Source organism: Podarcis melisellensis (assembly GCF_964234715.1).
Source record: "Podarcis melisellensis genome assembly, chromosome: 2".
Lineage (NCBI taxonomy): Eukaryota > Metazoa > Chordata > Lepidosauria > Squamata > Lacertidae > Podarcis > Podarcis melisellensis.
The window spans coordinates 122,141,737-122,166,395 of NC_138529.1; the positions used below are offsets into that span (position 1 = coordinate 122,141,737).

General features: G+C 46.4%; 1 protein-coding gene and 3 long non-coding RNA genes across 9 annotated transcripts in view; 2 read left to right on the top strand and 2 right to left on the bottom strand.

Moving 5' to 3' along the window:
• LOC309365482 overlaps positions 1-24,659 on the bottom strand; it is a 75,202-nt gene that overhangs the window by 16,354 nt on the left and 34,189 nt on the right. The gene's annotated exons all lie outside the window — the stretch shown is intronic.
• Positions 1,603-2,702, top strand: LOC309365349. The gene is made up of 2 exons (XR_014166040.1): positions 1,603-1,685; positions 2,475-2,702. It is a non-coding gene; the product is annotated as an uncharacterized lncRNA (long non-coding RNA).
• Positions 4,615-24,659, bottom strand: part of LOC309364389 (uncharacterized protein) — a gene marked incomplete at its 3' end in the record, with an annotated part of 50,545 nt that continues 30,500 nt past the window's right edge. Inside the window, exons 1-4 of one of the 6 annotated variants that reach the window (XM_081901567.1) lie at positions 19,178-19,309; positions 13,162-13,299; positions 8,814-8,891; positions 4,615-7,049 (exon numbers count right to left, since the gene is read on the bottom strand). In XM_081901567.1, the coding sequence (XP_081757693.1) occupies positions 4,615-7,049; positions 8,814-8,891; positions 13,162-13,294 (2,646 nt within the window). In that variant the 5' untranslated portion in view covers positions 13,295-13,299; positions 19,178-19,309. Of the gene's footprint in view, positions 7,050-8,813; positions 8,892-13,161; positions 13,336-19,177; positions 19,310-24,659 lie in introns of those variants that run through there. The other 5 variants (XM_081901565.1, XM_081901563.1, XM_081901564.1 and 2 more) reach the window with 5 other exon arrangements.
• Positions 12,504-24,659, top strand: part of LOC309365476 — a 40,604-nt gene continuing 28,448 nt past the window's right edge. Inside the window, exon 1 of the long non-coding RNA XR_014166183.1 lies at positions 12,504-12,885. This is a non-coding gene — a long non-coding RNA (uncharacterized lncRNA). The remainder of the gene's footprint in view (positions 12,886-24,659) is intronic.

The window sequence follows — 24,659 nt, forward strand, 5'->3', positions numbered from 1 at the left end:
CAGATGCTGCTGCTGCTGCTGCTGATTTGGGGCTCTCCGGAGGCCCTTCCGCTCCTAGAATCACACCCAGGGGCCATCTAGTCCACCCCCTTTTTCTCCTCCTCCTCGCAGGACATCCTTCGGCAGATCCTCTCCTCCGGTGGCCAAGCTGGGCTGCTGGTTCCTGGAGGAGGCTGGGGGCAGAGGCTCAGTCATGCCCAGTGCCCTCAAGCAGCGCCCTGCCATTTTGTTCCTGCCCCCACCCAGGAGACGCCTGGAAGAATCTGCCCTGAAGTCTGAGTTGCCCCTGGATGTTGAGGCTGGCCTGGTCTTCCAGGTCCTGGGTCTGGAGACCCGCCCTTAAAATAAAAACCAGGTCCCCTTCCCATCCCTGCTTCTCATTCACCTTGAAGCACCTCTAAATTCAGCCACACTGTGATATACCCATTTCACAGGCGCCACAACTGAGGCTGGCAAAATGCACCCATTTCGCTGTGGGGCTGATGCGTCATTTCCCAACCTGGGCATGAGTTAATTATAATGCCCACACACACACACTTGATTTTTCTCCTTTCCAGCACTCCTGCGTTAAGAAGTAAAACGGAATTAAATGATTCTCTGGATCTTCAGTGTCAGCAAACACTGCTTCCCTGATCTCTGTTTGTAAACCACCAGTGTCAGAATTGCTTTCTTTGGAGGTTTTCCAAACGGAGGCTGGAAAGCCAAATGTCAGGGATTGGGACTAGATGTCCGTTGGGGTCCAACCTCACAGTTGTTTACTATTATTATTAGTTTCTTTTTAAAAGATCAGTGTTGAACAACACTAAACAACAACAACACACTACAGTGGTACCTCGGGTTAAGTACTTAATTCGTTCTGGAGGTCCATTCTTAACGCCATCACCCCAGTATGACTCCCCTTTATCACACACACAGCCCAGCAAGACAATGACAAAAACCCACCTACAGCATACAAATCAATGTGGCTAACCTGATCCAAAACACCCACCCACCCCACTCACCCATGAAAACAAAGACCACCACAGCCAACCACAAATGAACCACCACACCCTAGGCCAACCCCAACGTCTCTCATCACCAAAGGGACACAGGTGAACAGCAGAGAACCCGCACAAGCAATGCTGACACAAAACCCCATATATATTAAGTAAAACAGAAACATCGTCACCCGATGATCCGCCCTGGCTTCCTCCTTGGAGGTCCCTTTAGAAGGAGAAGGGGTCCCAGGTCTCCATGGGGGAAATCGCCCTTGAGGCCTTCGGGGCCAATGCTTTTGCCTTTCAGGCTCCAGCTTCCTTCTTTATGGTGGGATCACATGCAGACGTTCCCAGGTTTACTAAGGATCCCTTGAAAAGGATGGGCTGTGCTTCGGCATGTTGTGCCCTCCCCCCCCCAACCATCTGTAAACTGAACTGTAAACACTAAGAAAAAATGTATGGCTGATTCATTTTTTGAATGTTTTAAATAGTTTCTACCAATAATTATATTCAATCTCATTATAAATCACTTTCAATTTTTTTTTAAAAAATCCTGTCATGTATATGTAGTAGAAATTCAAAAAGAGGTTCCCAGACTGGAGGTTATCCACACAGAACCCCCCCCCCAAAAAAGGAGGGAGTCTCCAGGTGGAAAGATAGGCCTTTATTGAAATACAAATGTTCCTGCAAAGAACCACATACATATATGTCAGGGGTTCAGAGACAGAGGCACAGGTGAGGGAGGAGACGGAGAGCGAGGGGGAAGAATCCCAGGACAGCGAGGAAGAGGATGACAATGACTTGAGGGATTCCATGAGTCTTTCAAGTGAACCGGAGGATTCCCAGAAGGGGGCGCCTGTGGTCAGGCCAAGGGGAGTCACAGGGGGGACTCGTCAGGCGCAGGGGACCAGCAGGGGAACCCAAAGTGGGAGCTGGGAGTTGGGACCGGCTTCTACGCCAGAGCGCAGTGAAGGGGGTGGAGATTCCAGAGTCACAGGAGAAGCAGGTCCGAAAGCAGAGAGGGAGGGGAGAGCGGAGCAAGACATCCTCCCGGAAGGGGAGGGGAGTAGTGCAGGGAGTAGGGTAACTGTCAAGAGGAAGGTTAGAGGCTGCGAACGCGCGCCAAGTTCAAATGTGGAGGCGCGCGGAAGTACAGGGAGCCCGGAGGAGGAGCCAGGTCCCAAAGCACGCAGGAGGGGGGAAGAGCTGTCTGGGGATTCCGCGTCAGGGGAATCCAGGAGGGGCGAAACCCCAGGGGGCAGGAAGACCCTGCGGAAAAGGAAAGAAAGGAAGAGGTGGAGCAGCACAGCCCTCTTAAACTGGTGCAGAGGAGGGACTGACTCAGAGGGGACTTCAGCGGTCTAAGCGTAACAGACGTGGGGCTGCGCGCCTCGGCTGTGGAGCGTACAATACACTGCAATAAACATCTTTGTATATAAACTGGACTTGGCGTTGGTCTCTTGTGAGCTGGGACCTGAGGCAGCCCTGACAATATAGAATACATACATTTACATTTACACAGTACATATACACAATACGTTATTTTCCTAACATAAAGCATACCTACATTACTCTATATTATGCCTACCTATACTATACATACCAACACATCTACCCCACATGAACACCCACAAACTGACTTGACTTCCAGCCGTTCTTGTTACACTACTTTATTTTTCCAATTGCCTTAAACACATTTCATTATTTCTTTAATCTCTTCTTCTATCTTAACTTTACTCTCCTTTCACTCTAATCATGTTCTGGATTCACTCAATATCTGTCAAAAGTTCTACTTTTTCCACATAGCTTTTGATGTATTCCTTAAAGATAGCCCACTCCTTATTCACTTTTTCAACTTGTTGTAAATATTTTCCCAGAATCCCACTATCTCTTTGCACTCCCACCACATGTGTAGAAAGGTTCCCGCCCCGTTGTTGTATCTCCAACAAACATCACTACAGTTTTTATACATTTTTGCCAGTCTAACCAGGGTCAGGTACCATCTGTATTGCATTTTCATTACATTCTCTCTTAAATTGTAGCATGCCGTAAATTTAATATCCCTGTCTCACAGTAGTTGGCTCATCATATTTTCCCCTAAATCCTGGACCTACTTTACCATCGCTGTCTTCACTTGCTCTTCCTTTACCTCCCATTCTAGGAGCAAATCATATAGTTTGGAAATATGTTTACTTTTAGATTGGAGTAAGTACTCATCCAATCTTGAAATTTCTTTCTCAAATCCTTTTTCTTCCTCTTTTGTCATCTCTGATTAATTTGAAAGAACTGCAGCCAATTGTTCAAATATTTCTTAACTTCCTTATATCCTTTCAATTTAAGTTTATTATTTTCTTCTTCCAGTAATCCTTATAGGTTGCCCAGTTGTTATTCATATTCTTTCTCTTTACAGTCATGATTTCCAAGGTGAGGTCCACCAAGGTGTTTTGGGTTCTAGAATCCCTTTATATTTCATCCATATTTTATACAATGATTTCCTTATAAAACCCATGTGGACTCTCTCCTTTCCATCTGTTAGGTATGCATGCCATCCAAATTGAGTTCCTACTTCCTCCAGATCTAACACGTCAGTGTCCTTTAACTTAATCCACTCCCTTAAGCAGGTCAGAGCTGCTGCAGCATGATATAATTCCAGGTCAGGTAGGTCAAATCCGCCTCTCTTTCTCCGATCAATAAATAATTTATATTTTATTGTAGGTGTTTTTTGGATGGAATGGCAAATTGCACATCATTCCTATTCACCAATCAAAGGATCACAGCAATCTTTTTTTTTACTTCAATTTTTTTATTGGTTTTCACAAAATTATAAACAAACACATAAAACAAACAAACATAAATCATAACCGTATTAAAAATTACACTTATTAACATTGTTAAGTGCCTTCCTCACTTCCCCTTGGTTGAATTTCAATGCATATCCTTTTAAGGGTTTTCCAAATCACAGTTCTTATAAAGTTTAACTTGAACATTAACATCCTTAGATATTTTCATTTTGAAATTACACCTATTAATTCATCACTTAACTTATATAAAATCCTAAGTCGATTAAGTATCTGCAAGCTGATTCCAATTCATCTAACTTGACATATTTAACTAAATAATCGTTAAATTTAGTCCATTCTTCCTGATATGCCTCCTCCTTTTGGTCGCGGACTCTTCCGGTTAGGTTGGCTGGCTCCGAAAAACCCATCATCTTCAAGGATCGCAGCAATCTTAATAGTTGCAGCCCAATGTCATCATCCTGAACTAACCAAAATCATTTGGCTCTTCAGATAAGCCCTCATCATATCATGTGACGACATATAACAATTTTTTTGTCTTTCTTTTTAAGACTTTGGCTAATATTCCTATTCAATAAATGTCTTCCAAAGTCCTCTTTCATCCATCTACAAAAGAGTTCAAGATAAATCACAATTCCCATGCCTAGCTGATTCTCTTTTCATGTATACAACTCCAACTTTATTCTTTTCAGGGTTCTGGAACAGACATTTGCTACATACAATACCTAAAAGCATCCAGGGGAGTGCTGGGGAGCCTGCCTTTCTAAGTGTTGACAAATGATATGATACAAATGTGATAAAGGGTATTTTTAGTTATTTTCCCATGCCCTTTCTCTTTTCTATACAAATGTGTTTTGTAAGGGTTGTTCAATAATGTTTGCCTTATTATTTTTCTTTTTTGGTTTTCCCTCTGTATGAATTCTGTGATGGGAAGTAAGCTGCATCCTCCTAGTGAAGCTTTTTCCGCATTCCAAGCACTGATATGGTTTCTCGCCTGTATGGACTCTTTGATGGGAAGTGAGATGTGCAGTTTGACTAAAGCGCTTTCCACATTCCAAGCACTGATATGGTTTCTCCCCTGTATGGACTCTTTGATGGGAAGTGAGATCACCTCTCTGACGAAAGCTCTTTCCACATTCCAAGCACTGATATGGTTTCTCACCTGTATGAATTCTTTGATGGGAAGTGAGATGGGCCCCGTGGCTGAAGCTCTTTCCACATTCAAAGCACTGATAGGGTTTCTCCCCCGTATGAAGTTTTTGATGCAAACTAAGAGACTGCATATACCCGAAGCTCTTTCCACATTCCAGGCATGGATATGGTTTCTCGCCTGTATGGACTCTTTGATGGGAAGTGAGATCACCTCTCTGACGAAAGCTCTTTCCACATTCCAAGCACTGATCGGGTTTCTCCCCTGTGTGAACTCTATGGTCCATAGTTAGATTGGAACTTTGACTGAAGCTCTTTCCGCATTCTAAGCATTGATAGGGTTTCTTCCCTGTATGAATTCTTTGATGGAAAGTGAGACTGTTCTTCCAGGTGAAGCTCTTTCCACATTCCAAGCACTGATAGGGTTTCCTTCCTGTATGAATTCTTTGGTGCAAAGTGAGAGTGGAACTGTGACGAAAGCTCTTTCCACACTCAAGGCATTGAAAGGGTTTCTCCCCTGTATGAATTCTTTGATGGAAAGTGAGACTGTTCTTCCAGGTGAAGCTCTTTCCACATTCCAAGCACTGATAGGGTTTCCTTCCTGTATGAATTCTTTGGTGCAAAGTGAGAGTGTAACTGTGACGAAAGCTCTTTCCACATTCCAAGCACTGATAGGGTTTCCTTCCTGTATGAATTCTTTGGTGTAAAGTGAGATTCTGTCTGAGACTGAAGCTCTTCCCACATTTTAAGCATTGATATGGTTTCTCCCCTGTATGAATTCTTTGATGGGAAGTGAGATGGGCCCCCTGGCTGAAGCTCTTTCCACATTCAAAGCACTGATAGGGTTTCTCCCCCGTATGAAGTTTTTGATGCAAACTAAGACACTGCATATACCCGAAGCTCTTTCCACATTCCAGGCATGGATATGGTTTCTCGCCTGTATGGACTCTTTGATGGGAAGTGAGACCACCTCTCTGACGAAAGCTCTTTCCACATTCCAAGCACTGATATGGTTTCTCGCCTGTATGGACTTTTTGATGGGAAGTGAGATTACCTCTCTGACGAAAGCTCTTTCCACATTCCAAGCACTGATGGGGTTTCTCCCCTGTATGAATTCTGTTATGGGAAGTGAGACCATCCTTCTGACTGAAGCTCTTTCCACATTCTAAGCACTGATAGGGTTTCTTCCCTGTATGTATTATTTGATGGGAAGTGAGATGTGCACTTTGACTAAAGCGCTTTCCACATTCCAAGCACTGATAGGGTTTCTCCCCTGTATGAATTCTTTGATGGCAAGTGAGAATCTCTCTGTGACTGAAGCTCTTCCCACATTTCAAGCACTGATAGGGTTTCTCCCGTGTATGGACTCTTTGATGAGAAGTTAGATTGGAACTTTGACTGAAGCTCTTTCCGCATTCTAAGCATTGATAGGGTTTCTTCCCTGTATGAATTCTTTGATGGGAAGTGAGACTGGAACTGTGACGAAAGCTCTTTCCACACTCAAGGCATTGAAAGGGTTTCTCCCCTGTATGAATTCTTTGATGGATACTGAGACCATCTTTCCGATTGAAGCTCTTTCCACACTTTAAGCACTCATAGGGTTTCTCCCCTTTATGAATTCCTTGATGGGAAGTGAGACTGGAACTGTGACGAAAGCTCTTTCCACACTCAAGGCATTGAAAGGGTTTCTCCCCTGTATGAATTCTTTGATGGATACTGAGACCATCTTTCCGATTGAAGCTCTTTCCACACTTTAAGCACTCATAGGGTTTCTCCCCTGTATGAATTCTTTGATGGGAAGTGAGATGTACCTTCCAACTGAAGCTCTTTCCACATTCCAAGCACTGATAGGGTTTCTCCCCTGTATGAATTCTTTGATGGCAAGTCAGATTCTGACGGTGATTGAAGCTCTTCCCACATTCTCTGCACTGATACAATTTCTCTCCACTATTAGTTCTTTCATGTGAAGAGATTCTATCCCTCCGAACAAAGCTCTTTCCTTGATGTGAGGTGGACTGGAGGCTCCGGCAGATTTTCTCTCCGCACTTTGTATATTTATCTGACTTCTCTGCTGTGTGGATACTGTTATGGTCCCCCTTGCTCTTCCCTTCCAATTCATCACCATCTGCAATGAAGAGAGAAGCTAATTAGAGCCTCAGGAAGAACAAAGTTAATGAATGCTTGTGATATTTTTTTTTTTATAAATATTTATTAGAGTTTTTAGAAAAAGAATACAATAACAATACATATTATTACTTTGTTTTAACAAAATTCCATAATATCCTTGAACTTCCTCACGTCTCCCGCTCCCATTTACATCTTTAATAAGTTTTTGTCAAGCAAATTATCATCTTATTTCCAAATCTATAACCACTTGCTGAAATACCATAAAATAATTCTCCTACTAATTATTTCTCTTAATCTCTCTTGTCATCAATTCTTAATCTATTTTAATGATGGCCAATTATTTATAACCAAGCATCCTTCTTAACATTCCACTAAGTCACAATATTTCTGCAGGTAAATCTTGAATTTCTTCCAATCTTCTTCAATCCTCTCTTCTCCCAGGTCTCGGATTCTGCCAGTCATCTCCGCCAGTTGCATATAGCCCATCAGTTGCATCTGCCATTCTTCCAGTGTGGGTAGATCTTGAGTTTTCCAGTATCCTTGCTGCTGTTGTTGCGTACATGAAAAATGTTCTATCTTTCTTTAACACCTTCTGGTCTACTATGCCCAGAAGAAAGGCCTCTGGTTTCTTGGTAAAGGTATATTTAAACACCTTTTTCAACTCATTATATATCATTTCCCAGAAGGCCTTCACTTTAGGGCAAGTCCACCAGAGGTGGAAGAATGTTCCTTCATTTTCTTTACATTTCCAACATTTATTATCAGACGAATGGTATATTTTGGCAAGTTTAACTGGGGTCATGTACCATCTGTATATCATTTTCATTACATTTTCTTTCAAAGCATTACATGCAGTGAAATTCAACCCAGTGGTCCACAACCTTTCCCAGTCCTCAAACATAATGTTATGCCCAATGTCCTGTGCCCATTTTATCATAGCCGACTTAACCGTTTCGTCTTGCGTATTCCATTTCAGCAGCAAATTATACATTCTTGAAAGTACCTTAGTCTTAGGTTCTAACAGTTCTGTTTCCAACTTCGATTTCTCCACCTGGAATCCTAGCTTTTTGTCACTTTTAAAGATTTCCTTAATCTGAGCGTAATGTAACCAGTCTCGCACTTTATCCTTCATTTTCTCCATACTCTGCAATTTCCAATTATCCCCATCTTTTTCTAACAGTTCCCAATATTTTGGCCAATAGGCTTCCATATTGGGTCTTTTCCAAGCCTTAGCTTCCAAGGGTGAGAGCCACCTTGGAGTTTTATTTTCCAATAAGTCTTTGTATTTTGTCCAGACATTAAACACTGCTTTTCTGACAATATGGTTCTTAAAGGCAATGAATGCTTGTGATAGAGGAGGAACTGAAGAGAGTTAGACGTGAGCCCTTACTATAGTTTTCACTGTTGGCTGGTATTAACTGACATAGTGCTTAGTTTTTATCTGGGATAGATTTTGTTTGGCTCAATCCTGGAATCCACTCCATCTCCAATTTCCCTTAAAGCTCTGAGGCTGACATTTAAGAAGGCCTGGCCAGTTCAGACAACCTGGTCATTGCTTTAAAAGGCATGACTAGAAGGGAAATAATTGCAGAGAAAACAGTGGATATCTCTCCATTCAGGGTTCATGGTGGGGATGTTAGAATCCGAATGCTGTTGGTCTCCATCTAAATAGTGAAGGTTCATCACATAGAGGTATGTATGGACTTTCAAAGTTACTTGCTTAATTTCAGAACAGATATTATGATCCAACAGGAAGCATTACCAAGAGGGTCCATGACCCCACGATTCTCCTCCTTGACTTCCTTATGCAGAGCTCTCTGGTCAAGATCCAGCAAATTGTCTGTGAAACAAACAGCAACATCTTCACCTGCACACTCCCCACCCGCTGTTGCCTCAATCTAAATTTGGTCTAAATTTTAATTTATACCTAAATCACTCTCTTCAGTTTGAACACCACTCCCATTTTCAAGAGTAGACTAACTCTGTATTGTTTCATTGGTGACAAAAGAGGAAAAGTGACTAACTCACTCTTAATCTAAACACAACAGCCGCAAGAGCTCCTGACTAGGCATTCAGCTATGCAATGTTGAATGTTCTCTGTTCTCTCCTGTTTCCCTTTTTTTCTTTCAATTTAAACCAATTCAGGAACCCAGAACTCATACACTGACCACTAATGGTGAACCATATGCTATAGATCAGTGTTTCCCAACCTTGGGCCTCCAGCTGTTTTTGAACTACAATTCCCATCATCCCTGACCACTGGTCTTGCTAGCTAGGGATGATGGGAGTTGTAGTCCAAAAACATCTGGAGGCACAAGGTTGGGAAACACTGCTATAGATACTTGGTCTACATATTTGTATATTAGTCCTATGATCCTTGTTTTTAAAAGCAAATAAAATGTTATTCTCCGCTTCATGGATCACTGCCTTGCCGTGACGAAGGGGCTTGAATAACTCAGAGGAGCTATGAGCTATGCCGTGCAGGGCCACCCAAGATGGACAGGTCATAGTGGAGAGTTTTGACCAAACGTGATCCACCTGGAGCAGGAACCGGCAAGCCACTCGAGTATCCCTGCCAAGAAAACTCCATGGAGAAAGACAACAGGCATACAGTGGTGCCTCGCAAGACGAAATTAATCCGTTCCGCGAGTCTCTCCGTCTAGTGGTTTTTTCGTCTTGCGAAGCAAGCGCATTGACGGCTTAGCGGATTAGCGCTATTAGCGGCTTTTAGCGGCTTAGCGGATCAGCTGATAAGCGGCTTAGCGACTTAGAAAAAGGGGGGAAGGGGAAAAAACCCGCAGGAACTCGCAAGACATTTTCATTTTGCGAAGCAAGCCCATAGGGAAATTCGTTTTGCGAAGCGCCTCCAAAACGGAAAACCCTTTCGTCTAGCGGGTTTTCCATCTTGCGAGGCGTTCGTCTTGCGGGGCACCACTGTATAAAAGTTATGACGCTGGAAGATGAGCCCCTCAGGTCGGAAGGCGTCCAACATGCTACTGAGGAAGAATGGAGGACAAGTACAAGTATATTCAGAGCTGATGAAGCAGCTGGGCCAAAGCCGAAAGGTCGCTCAGTTGCGTATATGCCTGGAAGCGAAAGGAAAGTCCAATGCTGTAAAGAAAAATATTGCATAGGAACCTGGAATGTAAGAACCGTGAACCTTGGTAAGTTGGATGTGGTCAAAAATGAGATGGCAGGAATAAATATTGACATCCTGGGCATCAGTGAACAAAAATGGACAGGAATGGGCAAATTCAGTTCGAATGACCATCATATCTACTACTGTGGGCAAGAATCCCATAAAAGAAATGGAGTGGCCCTCATAGTCAACAAAAGAGTGGCGAAAGCTGTACTGAGATGCAATCTAAAAAATGATAGAATGATCTTGATACAAATCTAAGGCAGACCTTTTAACATCACAGTAATCCAGGTTTATGCACCAACCACTGGTGCTGAAGAAAATGAAATTGACCAATTCTATGATAATAATAATAGTAATAATAATAATTTATTATTTATACCCCGCCCATCTGGCTGGGCCTCCCCAGCCACTCTGGGCAGCTTCCATAAAAACAAAAAATACAGTAAAATATCAAACGTTAAAAACTTCCCTGAACAGGGCTGCCTTAAGATGTCTTCTGAATGTCAGGTAGTTGTTTATCACTTTGACATCTGCTGGAAGGACGTTCCACAGGGCGGGTGCCACTACCAAGAAGGCCCTCTGTCTGGTTCCCTGTAGCTTTGCTTCTCGCAATGAGGGAACCGCCAGAAGGCCCTCGGCGCTGGACCTCAGCGTCCGGGCAGAATGATGGGGGTGGAGACGCTCCTTCAGTTATACAGGACGGAGGCCGTTTAGGGCTTTAAAGGTCTGCACCAACACTTTGAATTGTGCTCGGAAACATACTGGGAGCCAATGTAGGTCTTTCAAGACCGGTGTTATATGGTCTCGGCGGTCGCTCCCAGTCACCAGTCTAGCTGCCACATTCTGGATTAGTTGTAGTTTTCGAGTCACCTTCAAAGGTAGCCCCGCGTAGAGTGCATTACAGTAGTCCAAGCGGAAGATAACCAGAGCATGCACCACTCTGGCGAGACAGTCCGCAGGCAGATAGGGTCTCAGCCTACGTACCAAATGGAGCTGGTAAACAGCTGCCCTGGACACAGATTTGACCTGTGCTTCCATGGACAGCTGTGAGTCCAAAATGACTCCCAGGCTGCGCACCTGGTCCTTCAGGGGCACAATTACCCCATTCAGGACCAGGGAATCCTCCACTGCAAACCCCCCTCCCCGCCCACATGACCTGGGTTGCTGTACGTAAGAGAAACCTGGTGGACAAGCAGCGGCAAGGACAGGCCCATCTGCTTCATCCAACAAAGTCTCTGTTACACATGCCAGGTCAAGTCCTCCATCCATGATGAAGTCATGGATGGCAGTGGTCTTATGAATCATTGACCTGGCATTGCACAGCAGCACCTTCAGGTCATGTGGGTATCCCTTGCTGATTCTAGTATCCATCCGGTCAGGACCAGACCCGGAGGCAGGAATAGTCCTCAGATAATGACTAAACCTGCCCCCTCTGTAATGACATGGTCTAGTCTTAGCGTAACTCCTCCTCCTACCCGTGATCTCTGAGATCGGTTGTCCCCGTGCATCCCCCCCTGTGGAACATGACTTACAACACCTTATAGAAATGACACCAAACAAGGATGTTCTTCTCATTATAGGGGATTGGAATGCTAAAGTAGGGACTCAAGAGATAAAAGGAACAACTGGCAAGTTTGATATTAGAGTTCCAAACAAAGCAGGGCAAAGGCTGATAGAGTTCTGCCAAGAGAACAAGCTGGTCATCACAAACACGCTTTTCCAACAACACAAGAGACGACTCTACACATCGACATCACCAGATGAGCAGCATCAAAATCAGATTGATTATATTCTCTTCAGCCAAAGATGGAGAAGCTCTATACAAGTCAGGAAAAACAAGACCTGGAGCTGACTGTGGCTCAGATCATCAGCTTCTTATAGCAAAATTCAAGCTTAAACTGAAGAAAGTAGGAAAAACCACTGGGCCGGTAAGATACAATCTAAATCAAATTCCTTATGAATACACAGTGGAAGTGAGGAACAGGTTTAAGGATTTAGATTTGGTGGACAGAGTGCCTGAAGAACTATGGATGGAGGCTCGGAACATTATACAGGAGGCAGCAACGAAAACCATCCCAATGAAAAGGAAATGCAAGAAAGCAAAGTGGCTGTCCAATGAGGCCATACAAATAGCGGGGGAGAGAAGGCAAGCAAAATGCGAGGGAGATGGTGAAAGATACAGGAAATTGAATGCAGATTTCCAAAGAATAGCAAGGAGAGACAAGAAGGCCTTCTTAAACGAGCAATGCAAAGAAATAGAGGAAAACAATAGAATGGGAAAAACTAGAGGTCTGTTCAAGAAAATTGGAGATATGAAAGGAACATTTCGTACAAAGATTACCATAATAAAAGACAAAAGTGGAAAGGACCTAACAGAAGCAGAAGACATGAAGAAGAGGTGGCAAGAATACACAGAGGAATTATACCAGAAAGATATGGATGCCTCGTACACCCCAGGTAGTGTGGTTGCTGACCTGCCGATACAGCGTCAGGGCTCCGGCAATCACGGCAAGCCTCTTCACACCCGGCTGGTCCCCTCGACACCCCACTACCCCTGGTGCTTTTGGGGGGGTGTCTAACCCTGGCACTCACCCCCACTGCTCAAAAGCCCCGGTAACAGTCGTCTTTTAGACGGATGACTCACACCGCCTTGCCATTTCCCTTCGCAGACAAATCGGAAGCCCAGGATCAGGTTACTTTCAAGAGTCATGACTTCTAATGCTGCCTGAAGGATCGGTAAGTTGTCTGACATTGTAGAGCATTCAATCACGGTACTGGTTTTAGATATTTTGAGCTGCCAGTACGTTGTGGTGGTCGGGGAGCTGTGATGTATTCCTAGCTCAAATTGCCTGCAGATGTCAAAGGCACAGGCAGGCAGGTGGAGGAACCCGAAATGGTGCCCCCCGAGCAAGCCCCAATACCTCTCCGGCTCCATCCATGTCCTCATCTCCACTTCCCTGGAACTCACCAGATCTCTCGGAGGTCCCTGGGCGGGAACGCTCAGAGGTTGTGAGGAGGGATGCAGGAGACAACCTGACCAGCTCAACCGTCCATCTTCCCCCTTCCATCCTTACGAGCTTTGCAGGATCCGTCTCTTTCATCCTTCCTGAGGAGTCGAGAAGCCACAACAAGCTGCAGGGTCCTGGGAGAGAGAAAGAAGCAAAGGGAGCCTCAGAGGCCCTGCAGGGATCCTCTTTCCCTAGATATTCTCCTGCCCCTGGAGAAGCATAAATGGGGCAGCCCCTTCCCAAGAGAAGCCCCAATTCTAAAGATCTCCAGTGATTCCAATTTCTTCTGTATGCTCATCACCCCACTTGCAAGCCTGGCATGGTCTGCACAGTAGTGACCTGAGAGTAGATCCCATTGAACTCAGTTGGGATAACTGACAGAACTTGATAAAAAAACCAGTCACCGTCCTGTCCGCAAGCTTGAAAACTGAAACCCCAGAGCATGGGCAGAAAATAGCAGAGTAGATATTACATGTAGGTGCCCCCATGCTAGGTGCTCTGTATGGAGAGCCCTGTTCACAATCTTTCAGCTCTATCATCACAAGCCAGACAGATGTTGTGGCCGTATCCACCTCTGTCAGGTGTTGCATGGGGTCCAAATCTGTATGTGGAAGCAGAGGAGCCGGTGATGCCACATTTTTGAAATATCAGGAAACTAATACACCCCTCCTCCTTAGATATCATCTGTGTTTATAAACCATTTTCGCAAGACTACAGTCCCAAAATGTGGCCCCCACCCTGGCACGGAAGCAATCAAAGTATAGATCTTCCCCATGTCCTAAATCTGCAGTGTTCTTAAGAACACCAGGCATGTATATCCTCAAAAACTCCAGAGGTGAGCTTTACGCTCCTCTTGTGACAAGATTCCCAAATCTTAGGGTAGCTTGATAGAACTAGTCTATTTTGAGATAGCACCAATGTCCCCTCTTAGTAGTAGGAGCCACACAATGACTGATAATCCCTCTTTTGTCCCAGAAGGTGGGGAGTAGGTGTCTTTTATCCTTGCTTTATTCTTCTTGATAATACATAAATAAATGTCCCCTTCTGCATCTTACATTTTTCTAAGAGAATATTATTCACAATCATGCTTGCCATATATTCCGTATAGATTGTCTTAGTTGCCTTTACAACAGTCTGTCCAATCCCTGGCTCCTGCGGGAGGGAGTTCCAGTTTTACTGTGGAAGTTATAAGTTTAATGTAAATAAAACATTCTGCAATGGAGACAAGACTGGGGTTCCTCCTTTGGGAAGGGATGGGCAACCTGGGAACTCCAAAGGCTATAATAATAATAATAATAATAATAATAATAATAATAATAATAATAATAATAATAATTTATTTATACCCCGCCCATCTGGCTGGGCCTCCCCAGCCACTCTGGGCGGCTTCCATAAAAACCAAAAATACAGTAAAATATCACACGTTAAAAACTTCCCTGAACAGGGCTGCCTTAAGATGTCTTCTGAATGTCAGGTAGTTGTTTATCGCTTTGACATCTGCTAGAAGGGCATTCCACAGGGTGGGCGCCACTACCGAGAAGGTCCTCTGCCTGGTTCCCTGTAGCTTTGCTTCTCGCAATGAGGGAACCACCAGAAGGCCCTCGGCGCTGGACCTCAGCGTCCGGGCAGAATGATGGGGGTGGAGACGCTCCTTCAGGTATACTGGACCGAGGCCGTTTAGGGCTTTAAAGGTCAGCACCAACACTTTGAATTGTGCTCGGAAACATACTGGGAGCCAATGTAGATCTTTCAAGACCGGTGTTATATGGTCTCGGCGGCCGCTCCCAGTCACCAGTCTAGCTGCCGCATTCTGGATTAGTTGTAGTTTCCGAGTCACCTTCAAAGGTAGCCCCACGTAGAGTGCACTGCAGTAGTCCAAGCAGGAGATAACCAGAGCATGCACCACTCTGGCGAGACAGTCCGCAGGCAGATAGGGTCTCAGCCTACGTACCAGATGGAGCTGGTAAACAGCTGCCCTGGACACAGATTTGACCTGTGCCTCCATGGACAGCTGTGAGTCCAAAATGACTCCCAGGCTGCGCACCTGGTCCTTCAGGGGCACAGTTACCCCATTCAGGACCAGGGAATCCTCTACACCTGCCCGCCTCCTGTCCCCCAGAAACAGTACTTCTGTCTTGTCAGGATTCAACCTCAATCTGTTAGCCGCCATCCATCCTCCAACCGCCTCCAGACACTCACACAGGACCTTCACTGCCCTCACTGGTTCTGATTTAAAAGAGAGGTAGAGCTGGGTATCATCTGCATACTGATGAACACCCAGCCCAAACCTCCTGAAGATCTCTCCCAGCGGCTGCATGTAAATGTTGAAAAGCATGGGGGAGAGGACAGAACCCTGAGGCACCCCACAAGTGAGAGCCCAGGGGTCTGAACACTCATCCCCCCCACCACTTTCTGAACACGGCCCAGGAGAAAGGAGCGGAACCACTGTAGGACAGTGCCCCCAGCTCCCATCCCCTCAAGACGGTCCAGAAGGATGTTATGGTCGATGGTATCAAACGCCGCTGAGAGATCCAGCAGAACTAGGAAACAGCTCTCACCTTTGTCCCTAGCCCGCCGGAGATCATCAACCAGTGCGACCAAGGCAGTTTCAGTCCCATGATGAGGCCTGAATCCCGACTGGAAGGGATCCAAATGGTCCGCTTCTTCCAGGCGTGCCTGGAGTTGTTCGGCAACCGCTCGCTCGATCACCTTGCCCAAGAATGGAAGATTTGAGACTGGGCGATAGTTGGCCATTGTGGCCGCATCTAAAGATGGTTTTTTAAGAAGCGGTTTAATAACCGCCTCTTTCAGTGGGTGTGGGAAGGCTCCCTCACGGAGGGAAGGATTCACCACCCCACGAAGCCCATCGCCCAGTCCTTCCCGGCTAGCTTTTATAAGCCAGGATGGGCAAGGATCCAGGAGACAGGTGGTTGGTTTCACTCGTCCAAGCAGCCTGTACACATCCTCGGAGGTAACAGATTGGAATTGATCCCACTCAACTTGACTAGACAGAACTCTAGCACTCTCCCGCCCCGGCCCTGCTCCCACGGTGGAGTCTACTTCTTCCCGAATCTGAGCGATTTTATCTGCAAAAAACTTTGCAAAATCATTGCAGGAGAATATGTGGCCCGTACTGGGCCCCGATGTTACAGGTGGTTCCGCTAAATTGTGAACCACCTGAAAAAGTCTCCTGCTGCTGTTTTCTGCAGATGCAATAGAGGCGGTGAAGAAATTCTTCTTCGCCGTCGCTATCGCCACTTGGTAGGCTCGACGTTGAGCTCTAACCTGTGTCCGGTCAGATTCGGAATGAGTTATCCGCCACCGGCGCTCTAGCCGTCTCAACGATTGTTTCATTGCCCTCAGATCCGTGGAAAACCACGGGGCTCTCCGGGCTCCATGCAATCGGAGAGGGCGCTTCGGAGCCAAACAGTCAATAGCCCTGGTTAACTCCGCATTCCAGCGGGCCACCAGGGAATCAGCTGAAAGGCCATCAACATGGGATAAAGCATCCCCTACCACTCTCTGGAAACCATTTGGATCCATTAAGTGGCGGGGGTGGACCATCCGAATCAGTCCCACCTCCCTGCAGAGGGGATGGGTCGCAGAGAAGTCCAGTTGCACCAGGAAGTGATCTGACCATGGCACTTCTTTTGTTTCACTTTAACTTAGTGTCAGATCACCAACATCCATAGAGGTAAACACCAGGTCCAAGGCATGTCCGCGGCTATGGGTTGGGCCAGACTTATTCAGGGACAGCCCCATGGAGGCCATGCTTTCCACGAAGTCCCGAGCGGCCCCTTGTAAGGTCGTGTCAGCATGGATGTTAAAATCCCCTAGGACGACCAAGCTAGGTGTCTCCAGGAGAACATCCGCCACGACCTGAAGCAGCTCGGGCAGGGAATCCTTGGTGCAGCGGGGAGGTCGGTACACCAAAAGGAATCCTGTACTGCCCCTATTGCCCAACTTCCAGAACATGCACTCAGAAAACTGGGTCTTCCCAATAGGACGCCTGGTGCAAACTAATGACTTCCTAAAAATCACTGCAACCCCCCCTCCCCGCCCACCTGGTGGACAAGCAGTGGCAAGGACAGGCCCATCTGCTTCATCCAACAAAGTCTCTGTTACACATGCCAGGTCAAGTCCTCCATCCATGATCAAGTCATGGATGGCAGTGGTCTTATGAATCATTGACCTGGCATTGCACAGCAGCACCTTCAGGTCATGTGGGTATCCCTTGCTGATTCTAGTATCCATCCGGTCAGGACCAGACCCGGAGGCAGGAATAGTCCTCAGACAACGACTAAACCTGCCTCCTCTGTAATGACATGGTCTGGTTTTAGCGTAACTCCTCCTCCTACCCGTGATCACTGAGATCGGTTGTCCCAGTGCATTCCCCCCTGTGGAACATGCCCCAGCCATTTGGTGGGCTGGGGCCCACTCCCCGGCAGCCCTGACCCCTCCCCCTAAGAACAAAACAACAACTTATACAAACAAACAAAACCAATAAACCAATAAAACAAAAAATGTAAAAATTACAAAAACATCAAAAAAAAAAAAATTCCCCAAACCCAACCAAACATCCATCCCACCCCCACCCCCCACATACAGAAAATCCAAAAGAAATTTTTTAAAAACATTTTAAAACACTCTGTGCCCCTCCTGCAGTAACACTGTCCTAGTGAGGCCTGTCAGGCCCCGCCCCAGGCCAGATGGTAAGTGGCAAGAGCAGGGCCCTCAAGCACTCACTCAGGGGAGTCCTCCTGGGCAGCAGGCAGCATGCAGTCCTTATGAGGCTTCAGGCCCCGCCCCAGGCCAGATGGTAAGTGGCAGGAAGGAGCAGGGCCCTCAAGCACTCACTCAGGGGAGTCCTCCTGGGCAGCAGGCAGCAAGCAGCACACAGTCCTAATGAGGCTTCAGGCCCCGCCCCAGGCCAGATGGTAAGTGGCAAGAGCAGGGCCCTCAAGCACTCACTCAGGGGAGTCCTCCTGGGCAGCAGGCAGCAAGCAGCACACAGTCCTTATGAGGCTTCAGGCCCCGCCCCAGGCCAGATGGTAAGTGGCAAGAGCAGGGCCCTCAAGCACTCACTCAGGGGAGTCCTCCTGGGCAGCAGGCAGCAAGCAGCACGCAGTCCTTATGAGGCTTCAGGCCCCGCCCCAGGCCAGATGGTAAGTGGCAAGAGCAGGGCCCTCAAGCACTCACTCAGGGGAGTCCTCATGGGCAGCAGGCAGCAAGCAGCATGCAGTCCTTATGAGGCTTCAGGCCCCGCCCCAGGCCAGATGGTAAGTGGCAAGAGCAGGGCCCTCAAGCACTCACTCAGGGGAGTCACTCACTCAGGGAGGGCTTGTTTTCCAATAGCAGCAGCTGCAGAGAAACTCCGGGATGGGGAACATCCTTGAAAGCTCCCTCTGGGATCAGAGAGAGAAAGGTTGGCAGACCTGCCACCCAGAGCCCCCTCCTTCTCCTCCCTGCATCGCCTCACCCCCTTCAGGACAAGATCTTGGGGTCCTTAAGGCGCCTTTCCACCCTCTCCTCTCAAGGAAGGCAGCTCCGTTCCCTTGAACCCTGGCAAGCCCAGTGCAGCCAGCTCAGCCCTCTGGCTCTCCCCTTTTCTCCACGGAGGGGCCCCAGGCGGGGCCCCTGCCCAGAGAGGCTTCCCTTGAGGCTCTGGGCTGGAGACCTGAGCTGATCTGGAGGAGGAATATTCTGGCAGGGGGAAAGGCCGGCCTGGCAGGGGCTCCTCCACTGGAAGGGGCATTCTGGGCATGCCCTCCCCCCCAGACCCCTCCCTCCTTCCCCAAAGAGGATGCCAAGGAAGAGCAGAGCTGCAGACCCCCTGGAAACTCGCCCCCTCCCAGGCTTGGCAGAGAGGAATGGGGGGGCAGGACCCTCTGCTCCCAGACTTGGGGGTCTCCCCCTGCAGCCCCGGGACCCCCTTCTCCCATGGGCACCCCAAGGGGGGAGAGAGAGGAGACTCACCGGATTCTTCCCAGGAGGGAAACCGAGGCAGCGCGGGGAGGAGACAAGAGAGAAAAGACGGGACTGGGCACGGAGGGAGGGGATTCTCCTCTGGAGGACCCGCCCCGCCTCTCTACTTCCTGTCCTCTCTAGGACTCCGGCTCTGTTCCATTTAACCCTTCGCAAGCTGAGCACAGCCCCAGGGCTGGCTGGCTGTCCTCCTCCCCTCCCAGAATCCGGGGGTCCGGGGCATGTGCAGAGTTCTCTGTGATTCTCGGCTCAGAGGCCCTGAAGACAGCAGCTTAGTGCCCTGCGCCCAGATGGGTGGGGTAGAAATAAAATAATAATAATGCTTCAGCTGGGTTCTGGGTTCAAGACCCACTTTAGGCATGGCAAAGGGTTGGACTGGATGACCCTCGACCCCTCTGTGGATCTGTTAAATGCAAATAAATCAATCAGAACACTCCCCACTTGGAGAACTCGCTCCAGACTCAGAAAGGGACCTTCAGCGGGGACAAAGGTCGGGTTCTGCATTCAGGCAGGAAGACTCAGAGGCCCAAATGTCAGATGGGGCGCCCCCACCTGGCTGCTCTCCCTCCCGCCCCCTCCCCAAATTCTGGAGGAGTGTTGGAGGCAGCTTCCTTCCCGCTGTTTCCGATTCAACTTCAGAATCTTAGAATTCAGAGAACCGTAGAATTCTGGACTTGGAAGGGACCCCTGAGGGTCATCTAGTCCAGGCGGGGGGAGGTGGGGCGGCATGGCCAGGATCCGGGAGGGGAATTTGGCCCGGGATAGTCCCTCCGCTTTCCTGGAAGCCTAGTCCTGAAGAGGGCCTCTTCGCTTGGGGGGAGCCTGGTCCCCTTTGGCTCTGCTTTGTCCCCAGCGATGCCCAAGCGGATCCTCCATGGACAGAGCCAGTCTACCTTGCAACGGGGGAGAAGGAGAAGATGCTCTTCAACTCCTGCTTGCGGAGTTCCCGGGGGGGGGGGCTGGTCCTGATCCAGCAGGGCTCTTCTTATGGAGCCTCCAGGCCCACAGGCACTCTACCCAGACGGCTCTGTTCTGTGGGGCGTTGGGCTGCTGTGAGGACAGGAGGCTGGGCTAGGGGGGAGGGGTCCCCTTGGTCCGGACCCAGATGCTGCTGATGATGCTGCTGATGATTTGGGGCTCTCCTGAGGCCCTTCCGCTCCTAGAATCACACCCAGGGGCCATCTAGTACACCCCCTTTTTCTCCTCCTCTTCGCAGGAGCACCATTTGCCTCTGGTGGCCAAGCTGGGCTTCTGGTTCCTGGAGGAGGCTGGGGGCAGAGGCTCAGTCATGCCCAGTGCCCTCAAGCAGCGCCCTGCCATTTTGTTCCTGCCCCCACCCAGGAGACGCCTGGAAGAATCTGCCCTGGAGTCCGAGTTGCCCCTGGATGTTGAGGCCTGCCTGGTCTTCTAGGTCCTGGGTCTGGAGACCACCACCCTTAAAATAAAAACCAGGCCCTTTGCAAAGCCCAGCCTGCCCCCTTCCCATCCCTGCTTCTCATTCACCTTGAAGCACCTCTAAATTCAGCCTCACTGTGATATACCCATTTCACAGGCGCCACAACTGAGGCTGGGAAACTGCACCCATTTCACTGTGAGGCTGATGCGGCATTTCCCAACCTGGGAATGCGTTAATTATAATGCCCACGCACCCACACCGACACACACACACCCTTGATTTTTCTCCTTTCCAGCACTCCTGCGTTAAGAAGTAAAACGAAATTTAATGATTCTCCGGATCTTCAGTGTCAGCAAACACTCCTTTCCTGATCTCTGTTTGTAAACCACCAGTGTCAGAATTGCTTTTTTTGGAGGTTTTCCAAATGGAGGCTGGAAGCCCAACAAGACAATGACAAAAACCCACCTACAGCATACAAATCAATGTGGCTAACCTGATCCAAAACACCCAGCCACCCCACTCACCTATGAAAACAAAGACCACCACAGCCAACCACAAATGAACAACCTCTCTCATCACCAAAGGGACACAGGTGAACAGCAGAGAACCCGCACAAGCAATGCTGACACAAAACCCCACATATATCGTCACCCAATGATCCGCCCTGGCAGCCCTGGCTTCCTCCTTGGAGGTCCCTTTAGAAGGAGAAGGGGTCCCAGGTCTCCATGGGGAAAATCGCCCTTGAGGCCTTCGGGGCCAATGCTTTTGCCTTTCAAGCTCCAGCCTCCTTCTTTATGGTGGGATCACATGCAGACGTTCCCAGGTTTACTAAGGATCCCTTGAAAAAGATGGACTCTGCTTCGGCATGTTGCGCCCTCTCCCCGCCCCAACCATCTGTAAACTGAACTGTAAACCCTAAGAAAAAATGTATGGCTGATTCATTTTTGAATGTTTTAAATAGTTTCAATCTCATCAAAAATCACTTTCATTTTTTAAAAAAAATCCTGTCATGTATATGTAGTAGAAATTCAAAAAGAGGTTCCCAGACGGGAGGTTATCCACACAGAAACCCCCCCCCCAAAAGGAGGAAGTCTCCAGGTGGAAAGATAGGCCTTTATTGAAATATAAATGTTCCTGCAAAGAACCACATACATATAGAACACATACATTTACATTTACACAGTACATATACACAATACGTTGTTTTCCTAACATAAAGCATCCCTACATTACTCTATATTATGCCTATCTATACTATACATACCAACACATCTACCCCACATGAACACCCACAAACTGACTTGATTTCTAGCCGTTCTTGTTACACTACTTTATTTTTCCAATTGCCTTAAACACATTTCATTATTTCTTTAATCTCTTCTTCTATCTTAACTTTACTCTCCTTTCACTCTAATCATGTTCTGGATTCACTCAATATCTGTCAAAAGTTCAACTTTTTCCACATAGCTTTTGATGTATTCCTTAAAGATAGGCCACTCCTTATTCACTTTTTCAACTAGTTGTAAATATTTTCCCAGAACCCCACAATCTCTTTGCATTCCCACCCCATGTGTAGAAAGGTTCCCGCCCCGTTGTTGTATCTCCAACAAACACCACTACAGTTTTTATACATTTTTGCCAGTCTAACCAGGGTCAGGTACCATCTGTATTGCATTTTTGTTACATTCTCTCTAAAATTGTAGCATGCAGTAAATTTAATATCCCTGTCTCACAGTAGTTGGCTCATCATATTTAATTTGGGAATTTATTTCGGTAGAGGGTTAAAATGGCGCTGGCTACAAAGTAGCAAGGAGGAGACGGGAAGTCTTTTTCCGCCTGACTGTGTGAGTTACAAAGTAACTGCCTTGGACTTCTAGAGTAACGATTATAAAGAATTTGAAACATTCCACAGCTCCGGCTGCTAACCTCTTTTAGGGGGAGCGGTTAAAACTAAAAAAGAGTAAACAACGGAACGATAAAGAGCCGTTTAAGACGGAGGTCTGCAGAACTGCTTGAAAGAAGAACTGCTTGCAGAACTGCTTGAGAGAACTGCTTGAGAGAATTGTTGGGAATACGGCTCAAAACTGAAAGAACTATCAATAAAAAGAACCCTCCCTAATTCGTGGGCATTCGTGGATGCGTTGGGGGTTTCCTCAAGGTTTCCACGATCAGGACAAAAAACTTTAAGAAGTTAAAGCTTACGGAACGATAGTCAGAAGAGTTTCAAACAAAAGAACATTAATCAAACATCTATCAAAGGAACTCTAAAATTTTCCTCTAATTTTTTTTTGGTAAAAATTATACATATGCTATGCTTATAAGTTTGTGACTTTCCCCCTTCCTGCCCCCCTCTTTCTTACTTCACGCCCTGTTACACCACTTATGATATTTGTACTTCTGTGTTAAATCAGAGAGTTATTTGGTTATTTCATTTCTGTGTTTCCCCATCTCTTCTCCCCCCTTTCTCCTTCCCCCCGACTTCTTTTTTTTCCCATCTGCTCTTCTCGCTTTTTCACTTTAATAACACAATTAACAACTTATTCTCCATACTTCCAGTTTTTGGAGGAAACTTAATCTACTTAATCTACTTGAACAACATTTAACCTAAGACGTCCCTTTATTACCCGAGAAATACAACCAACGGAACACAACCTCGCATGTTGAGTGATACGGTGAACAACCACAGACTGCCAAAAGTTGGATATTAATTGAGGTATCCAGTGTGGATTCTCAGACATAAATATATCTCTCAGACATAAATATACCTCCCTAAGACTACAAAAGAGACACAATGGAACTTGGAATTGGAGGCACTAGAGTGTAACAAAACCTAGCACAGCTTCTGCGAACTGGATTAAGCCGACAAGTGGCTGAAAACTACAGGAATATATAGAGACTATATAACCCTCTTTTGGAGCATAAAAAGAAGGACACCACACCTGACTTTTGTTTTTTATCTACTCTCCTTTCTTTTGCTCTTTTTTCCCCCGTCTCTGAAAAAATCATACTAACATACTAATATAAATCAAATACTTAACAACAAAAGGTTCCTGGAAATGTAAGTGGGATTGGGATTGGATAATATAGAGTGAGTTATTGAAATAGGCAAATTGAAATAAGATATTGAAAGTTCCCCTTTGTTACTGGGAGAAACAAAAGTGGATAGGAGGATAAGAAGATTAGCTAACACGGGACTACATAGTTTATGGTGTGGAAAAGATAAAAAGGGCAGAAAAGATTGTGCGCCCCTCAGGGGAGAGAGAAACAAATCATAAGATGTCGGGGGGAAATGGTAAAAAAGCTGGAGGGACACCGGGAGAAAGAAAGGCATCCCGACAAGAGGAGACTAAAGATTTAGACATTCTATGGTTAAAAATTAAAGAGGAATTCAAGCAAAGGGAAACACATATGGAAAGCAAACTAGGAGAAATACAGGAACAAATAGATAGCAAAATAGAAAGCGCTGTAGGTGAACTCTCGAAAAAGATACAAGATTTGTCAGTCAAATCAAAAATAATTGAAGAATCAAATAAAAGAACACAAAAAGATTTGAGGGACCAAAAGAAAGAAACAGAAAAGCTAAAAGAAGAAGTAAAAAACTTACATAAAACACAAGATCAATTATGGGATAATTTAGCTATGACAGAGATGCGTCAAAAACAGGTTAATTTAAAATTTAGAGGGATCGCTGAAGAAGCAAATGAGAACATAAGAGAAAAAATGGTTAAGGAACTCGCAAAATGGTTGGAAATGTAAGAAGAACAAGTAGCATATACAATAGAGAATGCGTTTAGAATAAGAGGGAAACTGCAACAAATTAAGTCAAAAAGAATCCCGGGAGACTGTTTAGTAATATTTAACTCCATTGAAATGAAAAACACAATATTAAGAACTAGCTTTAAAAGAAAGTTAATGATTGGAGATCGGCCAATCTTATCTACAAGGAAATTCCTATTAGGATTCTGCGCAAAAGGGAAGGATACAGACAGCTAACAAGTGCGCTGAAGAGAAACGCAATACAGTACAAATGGGAATTCCCAGAGGGGGTTTCCTTCTTTCATAAGAACAAAAAATTCA